This window comes from Diadema setosum, chromosome 18, assembly GCF_964275005.1.
Source record: "Diadema setosum chromosome 18, eeDiaSeto1, whole genome shotgun sequence".
NCBI classification, from domain to species: domain Eukaryota; kingdom Metazoa; phylum Echinodermata; class Echinoidea; order Diadematoida; family Diadematidae; genus Diadema; species Diadema setosum.
The window spans coordinates 7,461,075-7,474,590 of NC_092702.1; the positions used below are offsets into that span (position 1 = coordinate 7,461,075).

General features: G+C 38.1%; 1 protein-coding gene across 1 annotated transcript in view; it reads left to right on the plus strand.

Moving 5' to 3' along the window:
• The window catches only part of LOC140242072 (slit homolog 2 protein-like), a 156,059-nt gene that overhangs the window by 67,368 nt on the left and 75,175 nt on the right, over positions 1-13,516 (plus strand). Inside the window, exons 8-9 of the mRNA XM_072321831.1 lie at positions 112-275; positions 9,644-9,782. Coding sequence (XP_072177932.1) covers positions 112-275; positions 9,644-9,782 — 303 coding nt within the window. The remainder of the gene's footprint in view (positions 1-111; positions 276-9,643; positions 9,783-13,516) is intronic.

Sequence of the window (13,516 nt, forward strand, 5' to 3'; positions counted from 1 at the left end):
TTGATAGGGGTCGCAACATAGAACTGAAAATAAGAATGCTATATATGGCACTTTCGTCATCCTGAACAGACTGACTTATTTGATTGTTGCTGCCACCTTGTTACCTCATAGGAGACTGTCAAAGAACCCATTAGCATGCGACTGCCACTTGTCATGGCTGGCCCTCTGGCTGCGACAACACCCTCAACTGGGTCTACTGACCACCTGCGAGACCCCGCGCCAGCTCCACAGCCTCAAGGTGGCTGAACTTCAGACTACAGACTTCAGGTGTACAGGTAAGAGCCCGTTCAGCTCCTCCAAGAGATCTTCAAAGGGTTTATACGGAATATTATACTTTCCTGGGCACCTCGTTCAGGACAAGTGACTTATTAGAACTCACTAAGGTACCTTGATGAGGACAAGAAGACAGCTTTTTAATACTAACCACAAGTTTCCCTTTAGGTTAAGATGGAAAAAAGCATAACTTCATTAAACTTGAAACAACATGCCCCAGTGTCTTCTTCTCCTACGTGAGAGGCCTTTTAGAAACTTAACAATGCACCTTCTTGCTGCCTGTGCAGGTTCGTGATTCACCTTCTTGCTGCTTCTGCAGGTTTGTGATTCAATTATCATGAAAAGACAAAGTATCAAATAATGTAATCTATGTAAGTTGAGATTATTGATATGACTTTCATGCCAATGTCAATACTTAAAAGTGAAATTAAACAGGAGCCTGTTCATAAGGTCATGGTACTTCTCCACTTCTTGATTTCATGTCATTTTGTGTAGCTGTTTTAAAGGGTGAGGGAATTTGGGAAAAGTTCGTAAGTTCATTTTCTTTGATGGCCAAGCAAGCGTCACCATTCACAAATCTTTTTGGCAACCGAATCCCAGCGGTGGTGGCAGTGTGTTGTTTGACTCACATTTCAGCCAACTAGGATGAGCGAATTCTGATCAGTCCGTGGAAATTTTTCTCCCAAACGGTTCTTTTTTGAGTATCGGAAAATAGACTTCCTGACAGAATGACCTTTTTACGATTGATACCTCGTTGTCTGTTGAAACAGAAAAGTTGGCACTTGCGTTTCTTTTGCTCCTGGGATTGTGGTTTATGACTGAGCTCTGCCCATGCAAGGGAGAATGAAATGCCTGTGTCAGGCGTAAAAATGGCGGCGTTGCCATGGCGCCGAGTTTCCAATGGCATTGGGAGCCAATATTGTGGGTTCAAAGTCATCAAACAAGTGCACTGAGCAGCTGTTGTGAGAGGGGGCCAAGTGGCCGTGGTCAGATGGGGAGGTAGCGGGGCAGTGTGGCAGCCGGGGAGTGGCCGCCTTATTTATAGCCCACTTCTGGCAGGAGCTGGGGCGTGAAACTTAATGGATTTCCGTAAAGCCGCATTCCAACGGCCCAATCAATTTCTGGAGAAAAGACAAGGGAACTTCTCGGAGAATACGTCAGTGGCAACCAGAATATGGTATCCTGATCATATTATGCATAATGTGATACACATGTGTAGAATCAATCATAACAAAATATTCCATGTAAAGTTAGGCCTTCAATGACTACCTGCCCCCAAAGTCCCTGGGAATGGTAAAAAAGTGTATTATCTTGAGCAATTTCGATAAAGATGTTCACAGTTGTTGGCCAAATGAACAACTTGTTTTCCTTTTTACTCACACACACACACACACACACACACATATAATGCACATACATAGAAAGATTAGGCAATTCAAGTTAATTTGATTTTTCTTCAACAGAACAATAAGTTCAAAGGATTTACATCATAGGTGGTAACTGACAGGTTATTTTACAAAGAAAATAATTTTGTAAAAAGCTGTACAAAGTAATGAAGACCCCTAAAAAAAAAAAAAAAAAAAAAAAAAAAAAAAAAATATATATATATATATATATATATATATATATATATATATATTCACAGAGCTTCCTTCAAAGCATGCCTTTAAAGGTACTAGCCCACATTTGCAAACCCACGAAAATCAAAACTGCATAAAACAGGTCCAATATGACTTCAAGTACAAGTTATAACAGTAACATACCTCACCTGTCGCTCTTTGTCTATACCATTCGATAAAAGAGAGAAAATCATCGTTTTAAAATCAATTTTCAAACTGGGTCAACCCGACCCAAAATCTAATTACGAGCGCGAGCTATAGCTACGTACATTGTACATGTAACACGTACGTGGACCGGAGCTAGCGAGCGTTATACGCATGCATACAGATTACGGTGCATTTTCATTTATTTTTATGAAAGTAATGGACTAATTGGAACGAAATTTTGCACAGGTGTTACTGCAATCATACCCAAACTCCATGCTAACTATGAGACCAATTGCTGCAGGTTTACAAATGTGGGCTAATACCTTTAATGTACAGTAAAGTGATGTTTCTCCTGTCCACATGTCTGTATTGCTATTGATTGTAAATATTAAGATCAAAGAAAAATTTTCCAGAATGTGACAAATAACTCAATAAAAGCCATCCAATAACAGTAAAAGAGGGAAGGGAAAGTGATAGGATGCCCAAAATTCTTCTGTTTGCTTTCTTCCTCGTGTAAGCCTTTGGCATCTCTTACACAGTTAAAAAAGATTAATAGGAGTGTGGGCATGATGTGTAAAAAATAGTACCAACTAACAATTGAATGCCTGTGGCATCAACATTCTTTTGGTCGTCAATATATGTTCACATCACCTTTCAAGCGCAGCTTTCGTAAATCTACTGTGAGATGTTACATATAAACATTAATGCTCTTTTGACATCACTCCAGGTGGCTAGTGAGAGTGTTCAAGATTAAAGTCCTTCTGGTTCATATTGCAGCCAAGGTCATAAATGTCTGAAAATGTAATAGATATACTTATCAAAGTGACAAGAAATTGTTCCGCCATGAAAAATATGTATGTGTGTTTCTGTGTGTTTTTATTTGTCCACTCTGTCTATAAATTCAAGTGCATATTTTCATCTGCCAACTTTGTCAGCAAATTCAAGCAATAATTGTACAAATCTGTTGAGTATGAGGGAACACAGAGTAGTCTTTTATCACGTCCTGGTCTCCGATGGAATATCAAAACCTCAGATATTGCCCTTTTGAGGCAGAACTCTGTCTCTGGCTTCTACAGCTTTTGCTGATCAGGGACACAGGTGATAAAATGCAAGTACAAGTGAGGTTGTCACATCAGTGAACTTTTTCATGTCTCAAGAATATTTCTGTTTGAAAGGGTTACATATATGGTATAGATATCTCTTTGTCTTTTTAGATTAGAATTCATTCCATTGAAAAATTATTTGAAAGACAGCTGCAAAACATAAGCTCAGAGCTGAAGAGAAATATTAGACTAATGATATTAACAGTAAAAACCATACAAGCTTCTATGAGAGGGTTCTGTCCATTTGCACTTGTCAAAATGATATTTGTGGTTGCATTACTTTATGTTTATTAGGGTTTTATGATATTACATAAACTTTAAAAAAAAATTAGAATCAAAAGTCATTAATTTTTGTATTCTTTTATTGGAATATATATATTTTGTCTGTGACACCTCAACACATATAGGACACAAATTTGATGTGGTTTAAAGTGTTTGTACAAGGGAGATTTTAATTTGGATATTTTTAGTACTTCAGACAGTAGTAATGGTAATGAAGGTACTTTTGTGACATGTCTCATTTATGGTACAGTTCGACCTCGATTATCCGGCCATGTCGGGACCGGCGCTCATCCGGATAAGCGAATTGGCCGGATATGGGAGACACAATGTTAATGTATATAGCTGCTGTCCAAGCTGCCGTCCCAGTGTACAGGCAGCTAGGCAGGAGCGTACCCCGCAACGGTGGTGTAATCTATGCTAGCCTGCGCAAAATTGTAGTCCCTTCTTCACAAAAATAAAGTATACTATATCTTTATGTGAAAATCATACATGTTTTACCTCATTAGATATTGAGAAACCTATCACGCACATCTTATGAAATTAGTGAAATAGATCCTTGAAAGTCACTGTTATTTCTCAATTTTTGGATGAAAACAAAAAAAAGTCCTTCACTGCGTGAACGCGTCCGGATGATAGAGATTTCCGGATAAAAGGAGGCCGGATAATCGAGGTCGAACTGTACTTGTTTTAGATCTATTTACATATCTTTTTCCTCACATAAAGTCTGCTTCACAGCATCTGAAAAAAAAAAAAAATTATGATTTTTCGAAGTTGCAATGAATCTTACCTGAGGCATGGGTCTGACATTGTGAATTTTGATACATTTGACAGTATGTGTAGAGTAGGTGATGAAGCTTTGAAGCAAACAAAATCCAACAGAAAGGCAGAGAGAGGGGGGGGGAATATTTCAAGCACTGTTGTTGATGATATTTTGAAAAGTCAGACTTAATAATGGCAAAGAGCTCTTCTCAGCCCTGTCACCTGCCATTGGAAACATAATTTGACACTAGGATTAAGCACCTGAAGGGTGTGTGTACCTGCCAAAACGTTGCCAATTCGTTATAAACTAAAGTGATTGATGGACAGTTTCAGTTTCTGATCGCACCAGGAAGGCACGGAGTACACTAAAGAGGGTGAAAAGTAGCACACATTGCAATTATCAGCGGTAGTTGACCATCAGCGCGACAAAGTTGGGATACAGTGGAAGATTGCATTACTGGTATTGTGGAAAAATCAGGTTACATGGTGCTGAGGCAGTTTCAATACTTAAAAAACAGTAATGATCCCAATGATGGATGTAAGTGAGCCATCTCTGGTTTCCTTTTTTTTTGATGGGTTTACATGGAACTTGCATTAATTCTCGGTAGGAGCACTCCATGACAATAATTTTCTGAGTATAGGTTACATCCTGTAGACTCTTGCAAAGTAGCAATTGTATCACATAAGCCACCCTTCTTTTGACTGTTCGACCTGTGGTCAACTCTGCTCCTTATAGAAAAACCCAAAAATATTTGTGGTAAGCTTGGTTTTTATTTTTTGAACTCTCCCTCTCTCTCTCTCTCTAATTGTGGTAATGATGACAGAAAAAAAATGATGATGATTGTGGCATCAGCATTGTTGAAACCTTTATTATTATTATTATCATCAATTCACCATCATTGCAACCATTATCCCATGCTTTATATGCATTTAATATGATCATGCAATACCGATGCACTTTGCGTGTCCGCATATAATTATCACGTCATTGAACAGTGCACCAGGATTGGTTTTCACGATGTTTACAAAGTCATCCTAGTGACTATCATGGTCCACAGACTTTCCTCCTGTGCATAACTACTGTAAAACACGATATTTTAGCGGCATGAAATTTTCGTGAATTGGAGCTGATGGCCTTTTTCGTGGAACAAATTTTTTTGCGAGTTGCCACTAACATTCAGTGTGTATAGAGCAGACAAGAACTTTCACATGCATTTTAATTTTGCGAAGCTTGGCTCTCGCGAAATTCGCGAAATTAAAATGCACGTGAACATTCCTTGTTTTACAGTATGGGGGAATGTTGACAGGTGTATTAGGCTACCTCTACCTGTGAGTCACTCAGATCTCCACCAGTCACCCATCCTCTATCCCTCATCATCCCCTGCCTGCCTGCCCTCCCTCCCTCCCTCCATCCCTCCTTCCTCCACCCCTCCATTCCCTACCCCTCCTTAAAGTCTCCTTTAGTCTCTCTGAGAAGTCACCAGGTCAGGTGAGGTTAACCTCCCCAGCCTCCCATCCATAGCCCCCAGCGGCCCCCATCTGGATCCCACCTGGCCTGGCTTGACAAACCCGGGACCAAGGGAAGGATCGGGATGACAAAATCGAGAGAACACCTTTTTCGGGGGAGCTAGAAAGATGGAAGGATGAGGGAGAGGAAAGCTGAAATGAAATGAAAATAGAGTAATCGTTCATAAAAGAAGCAGAAGAAACTTAAGAAACTTAGAGCATCATAAATGTATAGCACAAGTATTGATATAAAACAGACATTGACAACATTTAATGTGCACATCAAAAACATGGTTAAAGGGATGGTATAGCATTGGTGGAGATGAGGATTGAGCTAAAAACCTTTTGTGGGATACTAAGAAACCACTTTTAAAATGTTATAGAGCATACCAATTTAAGAGGAATTTAAAGTTTATTTGATGAACATCGGTTATGAAATGGCTGAAATATCCAATGACAAAGTAAAATAAAGCGATCCTAATAGGTGGTGGGTCCCAACATTTTGTACTATCGCTTTGTTTTTTATATCTAGTCATTATTTTCAAAACCAATTTTCATCAAATAAACATTAAATTCCTCTTGGAATCACATGCTCTTTTACATTTCACAAGAGGTTTCTTATTATCTCACCAAAAAATAAGGAACCTGAAGCCAAGTCTCAATCAAAACTATACCATCCCTTTAAATCCTGTTTCCATTTGCATGAACTGATGTTACACATAATTAGCATTATTGATGTGGTATTGATGTTTCTGCAGACAAGTACACACAATGGTAAAGATGTGTCAAATGTTTGAAACAGTCTTTATGATATTTTCAAGATAGACACAATGTGAAGAGATGATAGTTTTATGAAAAAGCTTTTTTCTATGTCACGAGGAGATGCTGAAATAGGAGTTAAAAATCAAGCTTGACCAAAGCTTGACCCCAGAAAACAGCAACAAAATCCAACAATGGTCAAGGGTAGTTTCAGAAAACAACCAAGAAACTGCATTGCAAATTGTTAATAACACTTGTAAAAGGAAAGAAAGAAAGAAGACAGCTCAACTTTTATAATCTACAAGGGTGTACAAGAAAACAGATTAACAGAATGTAAAAAGGAAACACATGAGATATGTGAGAAAAAGTTTATCATGATTTATATTGCAACTTGGAATTAAATATGCATAGATATTTAGAATTACTGTGCAGTGGAAGAACTATGTAAGCCCATGCATTAGGATATTTTCTGGAAAACAGACTGAGTGAGTAAGAGAGATTGAAGGAGAGAGGGAGAGAGAGAGAAATCAGGAAAAAAGAGAAATCAAAATCCTAGCTCCGAGCCATACAGGTTCCATAACGGCTACAACAAAGGAGCCTAGCGTTCAAATCTGATTTTAGCTTCTCCCCTGCTCGACCCTGCATTCTATGGGCAAGGAAACCTCTAAGGCTGGAAGCTATCAGCTTTCCTCTTCCTGCACACAAACGGACACACACACACACGCACACACAGACACACACACACACACACACACACACACCTACACAAGCACATGCATACAAAAATAGTAATATTCAATGAAGCATCCTGTCCAGATATAGTATCATGATATTAATTAGATTACAATTTGTATACCAGTATGCTATTCAGTCCTCTTCAAGGCACGCTGAAATTTGAATTCATGTCAATTCTATAACGTGAAAATTGGACGGGACAATCAAATTTTTAGCAAATTAGTATCTATCACTTATATGTTTTTTATTTCCTGATATAATATATATATATATATATATATATATATATATATATATATATATATATATATATATATATAACACAATGTCAATCTGAATTCTATATGTCATGGTTACATAAAACCACTATCAATATGGAAAAGTTGTAATCCATACTGGGTCATCTAATTTCTGATTACACAAAACTGACATATTTCAGGATTTTGCTAAATTTGTAGATGGTCAGTTAATGATCAGAGATTCAGCAAATATTGATTAAACATTCATAGTATCATGACTTATATTTCTTTTGATCTTCTTCAGAGCATTGTATTTAGAACAACAAGTGCAATTGTTGATTGTTGAGATCACATCGATATATCATATAATTTTGGGTCAAAATGAAAAATTTGCAAGTTCCTAAAAGGGCATTTAAAAAAAAAATAAAAAGATAAATTAATGCAGACTTGTTTCAGTTTTATTTTTGATAGGGGTTAAGTGTATGGGCTGTGGGTAGAAAGTCCAGCTTGGAATATTGTCATGAATTTGATTTTGTCAATTTGAATTAATTCATTTTGTCTTTTTCTACATATATATTTTTTTTTAATGTCATGAATTTGATTTTGTCAATTTGAATGAATTCATTTTGTTTTTTTCTACATATATATATTTTTTTAATGTCAGCAATTTGAAAACAATGCAGCTGAGTTAGCAGTTAAATTCGTTCAGGTGAATGCAATGTTGATGTGCACATATGCATTTTTTACAAGAAAATGAAAGGTCTAGGGAAAAAATACAGGCTCCGAGAAGGATGATTTCATAACTGTTAATTTTTTTTAGATACATCACTACAAAATCACTTTATACCTATCCACATGGATGACACTTGTGTTACATACGACACCACCACCACCACCACACACACACACACAAAAAAAAAAGATAGAGAAGGCCTTTATATTTGGATTTTAAAAATCATACTTGTAGCATACAACCATTAGTGTGTAAGTCATAGCAAGTGGTAGCATGAAAAAGTCTGATGTTGAAACTCCCCCCCCCCCCCCAAGAAAAAAAGAAAGAAAATGGCACCTCCCCAAAGACGAATACAAAGTTTTATCATTAGGCTTGAACTCTTATGGGATACAAGAGTATAACCTAGATTCACTTGGAGGAGTATGTGCCAAACTCCCATTCTGCATGCGATACCTTGCCTCTCGGCAAAACAAGAAAGTTAATCGCTAGGGCTGTGAAAATGTACAATCTTGGTGTGAATAAAACGATTTTGGCCACTGAAGGAAAAAAAAAAGAGTATTGACGTTGTAGGAAAGCCAAATTGGCAGCAAGGTTAAAGGAAAGAAAGGAGGGATCAGATGACGATTTTATTAACCGGCACAGACAACGCACTTTGCTCGCCGCATTGACTCAGCATTTTATTCACAGAGACTTTCACAAAGGAGCCACAAACACCATCCGAGTCGGAGTTGTATCGATCGCCGTGCACCCGATACCTTGTTTCCCAGCTAGAATCAGATTGGACAGAGGCAGGGGAAGAAGTGCGCTGCGACTGGGAATGCTCGGGAGAACAATAGAAATGGCACACGATATTCCGCCCGCATCAAATTCTCCTTTTGCAAGAATTGTAGCCAGTGCTTGCTCACTCCCAAATTCAGAAGGACATGAAAGTTGATATGAAGATGACACAGAACTCTATGCATGGTACACAGACAGTCCGCTGTCATGGTTTGATTTTTCCTCTGCCACACAGAGACACATGTCACTCATTATTTCATTTCCTGACTGATTTTTGAGGTTACGAATTAGATTTTGTCTTCTTATGCATGCAAATGATGAATTGAATGTGTTGCCACAGAATGTATTTTGTCAGTAGGAAAGTGTAATCAATGTTTGAAGATTTGTAGCCCTTTAGATAGTCAGTGAATGCCATAAATGAAGACTAAAAATGATATTGTGCCTTTAGTGATGTCAAAAAGGCAAAATTCTGTAGATTAGGTGTGACTCAAAAGTGTGGCAATGTAACCATTTGTTCTGCATACACAGTAATCAGTATAATCTCTGTTTTTTTGGGTTTTTTTTAGTCATAATATTGCATTAAACAAGATGTGGGTTTGCTGTCCTTGCATCTCTGATAATGTCATTGTTTATTCTTTGTTTTTAATGGTAGATGAAACTCACCTGGACGATGCCATTGATGTATTTTGATTCCATTTCGTTGTACTGCAGGTAACGAAAATCATGAGGCAATGTGCGAGATTGAAGCCTTATGTCCAGATGAATGCGACTGTACATCACGTGTTGTGGACTGCAGAGGAAGAGGGCTCACCCAGCTACCTGCCACATTTCCATATCACATGGTAGAACTGTGAGTATCAGTGAATTTTGTAAATTGCTTGTAGTAATTATCTTCATGCAGCATATTTCCACCAAATCAGGGTGCTCAAATCAGGGTACTACAAATGCAGTTGCCTGGGGCAGCTAAACTCGCTCTGTGGTGAGTAAAATGAGTGAGCACTTGTGTGTTAAAAATATTGGGGACCTTGCATGTTTACTCATATGGGCAAGTGGATGAAATATCATTTGTAATGATCCTGCTCAAGCACTATCTGTTGCAGAAAAATGAGGTATAATGATTCAGCTGTGCACCTCAATAGGTGAAGAAGACAAAGGGGCCATCCATCACTATGTTTAATAGGTGCATTGCACAGACCTCCTTTTTGGATATATTTACTACAACAACAAAAAAAAAAACACTCCTATGCCCTCGCATCCTGCCCCTAAAAACAACAACAAACAAATCAAGAACAAGCTAAGATTCTCTAAACTCTTTTTTTTCTGGAATATCATATTTCAGAATAATTTCCATGAAATTTTTGAAAGTATGAGTGTTTCACAATGGCATGGGTGTCTACACTCAATATCTGAATGTATGTCACATGAAATCCATTATTCCTGATATTACTGCACTGGTAGGCATGTGGTAGCGTGCCAATTAGCAAATAGTTGAAGTAGCACCTTGTTTTGTCACCCCGGATGAGGATGATTTGATCCTTTCTTCCGGTTGGTGGAAGCTCCAGGTGCTCTGTTTGAAAGAAGGAAAAACATTTGAACAAGCCGCAAGAAATATTTTCAGTAGTCCACAAACACAGCGACCCATTCATGAAATTTCCCCAGTTAGGATTCACGACGCAGAAAAGAAATGACTGCCAACCTACTGCCATCCAAAATATCATGCCAATATTTCCACGAAAACATGCAGCAGCGGCAGTGATATACGGAGCAACTGTCGACAGTCGCAAGCATAATTGTTTGATTGAGAGCGGGGAGGCTGTTTGCGGAGGGTATATATGAATTGGGCAAAGACAAATTAGCTTTGATATCCCAGAAGGAAATGACAATATTAGACGAGAATGAGCGCAAGAATGGGGGAGCCTTTTGTTTCCGAATATGCGCCAAACTCACACCTGTTCCCTGCCTGCACGTGTACCGCTGCTTCGTTCGCAAGTCCAAAAGGCCACGTCAATTATCTGGACCAGAATCCAAGCAACGCGCAAATCCCTTAAACTCTGGGATTTGTGAATGAAGCTTCTATCACGCGCTGGCATTCAGACCGTTTGTAAACTTCTACCACTTGGCTTTCTCTTCAAACTTCAAACTATTTTGAGAGAAAACTGAATTAGGAGAGGAAACATACAATGGGTAGGCTGATGTGCCATCCTGTTTCATCGTGGGAGTCCCAAAAAGTGCATGTGACTTTCCAAAGAGCACACACAAGTTGTGGTATTGGCACAAAACTCAGAGAGATAATATTCAACATAAATCTGTCCAACTTCAACTCTTTGTCCAACATCCAGTTGTAAGGTTGCTTTATGTTGCTTAAATGTTAAAATGCATCAGCTGTAACTATGTATAATATAATGTTTCACGTTTAACCTTTTTTTTTTTTCAAGCACAGCTTTCATTACAAATGAGTGTTTGTTTGTGTGTATATCTCATGTGTGTTTATCTCACCTGAAATACTTGTCAAAACTAAAAGAAATTTTGGTTTATTTTTCATGTCGTGCCTGATCTTCCTACAGACCATAATGTCCCTTTAAAATTGTTTCCCAATATCATTAGCCTTAAAAAATTTTGGTTTCTTGCCAAACACTTTTGATAAGTCTATAACACTTCCAATTATATATTCTCATTCTATATTATTGCAGAGGATTATTTGAGTTGGCAACTCTTCTGCTGGGAGAACAGTGTTCAAAAGTATTATATGTGGACAGATTTCTTTTTCTTAAATCTTGTGAAAATTGTATCACAAAAACTTTGTGTCTTAAATTTTCTTGTTGGGCAAATAGGAAAGCATGTAATAGTGTATGGTGAATATTTGTATGTGGCCAAGAAGCATGTACAAATGCACAACGATAAAAACGAATAAAGTAAAAGAAAAAATGATTAAAAAAATTCCTTGTCTTTCTAACCCTCTTAAAACAGAGTACTTCTTCAGACTTTTCTTTTCTTTTATCATGGAAAGGGAGAGTAAAATGTCACCATACTGTTGGTGTAAAACACGATACAGGAAGTTTCTGTGTTAGATGTAAGATGTTCATTGCCCCAGACCTGTTTAACATCACTAGAAAAGGAAAATACTGATGATTGCATAATGGACTTGAGAGTGAAAATGGCATGAAAGCCAAGCCATACAGTATTAATCCTGCTGATTTCCCACAAAAGCTACATGTACAGTATGTGGGGATGGAATATAGATGTATAATTCTCTTTGGTGACACTTTGCCCTTTGCCAACATTGTGGCGAGTCATTTGGCATTTCAGGATTAACTTGAAAATGCTATCAAATCCAAGTTTTGATTTATGGGACTGCAGTACCCATTTTTTCAGTGTGGTTTAAGTTATTGTCATTGGGACAGTGACTCTGTTGTTACCTCTCTCTGATATTGTTTGTTCCCGTTTATGCTGCCGATCAGATTTTCAGGGAAGAAGCTTTCCTTGGCGGGGTCATCCTGACCTCGTAAAATGGGTCCCATCTGTGCCCTGCAGAATGGGGACCGCTCGGGCTCATCAAACCTGCATGAGAGCCATCATCTGGCTTTGTTGCATACTTCATAGAAACGGGATCAGACGAAATTCCCCCACTGGTTATATAGCCTCCTTGCAGTACCCTCTTCGCGTTCATATTTTAGAAAGTACTCAAAACCGTTTTAAGTCTAAGGGAAGAGAAGAGGACCTTTTCTTATTTAAGCATCCATTCCATTAACCCTTTGAGTGCCCATGGCCTTGCTTGCAACTTTCTAGCATTTTTCTTTTCTCTCTCTTACTTTTTTTTTTTTTTATATGGCAGTTTGCCATTCACCCCGTGTAGGCCTCTGGATGCAATGTAAGTTTGATAGACTTACTTTACGATAGGTGAAATGATGCAATATCCCACAGGTACAGTAGGCTGCTGTGATGCATTAGGGATTGATTGTTTTCATGTCTTGGCCTCATGAAGTCAAATCACAGATGAGACGTATTGTCGATGTGGCAATTAGAAGCAAATGAATCCCTCAAACTTTCTGAGAAAGAGAATAAAGATATGAAAGCTTTTGTTGATTTGCTTTTCGAGGAAACTCATCAAAATTGTAAGTTGAATGTCTTGGGATGTTACAATGTATGGTAGATAATTGGTGGTCATGGAAGGCTGCAACAAATAGATTTCAGATAGATTGTGGTACACAGGGAGGACTTCATTGTCATTATCCTGTCAGCAGTACCAATATCCTAAACAAGGATTCTCTTCCTTCTTTGACACTTTTTTAATGAAATATATGCTGCTAGTCATGTTGTGAGAAAACACTTCAAATTTGTCCGTAACTCTCACATTGACAAAGAGTTATGAGCTCTGCCTATTTGTGTGGCAGTGTGACTCAACAGGCACAAAATTTAAAAGCTAGGAAAAGCTGGGCTAGGAATTATTCTATTGAATCCTAAAGTCTGTCTGAATGTGCGCATCAGAAAGTTTCAAGGATTACAAACTGATTGCCGAGGCATTGGGGTTTTCTGATGCAAACATGTGATAGAATATATATTTAGGTTGTTGTGATCAGTAATATG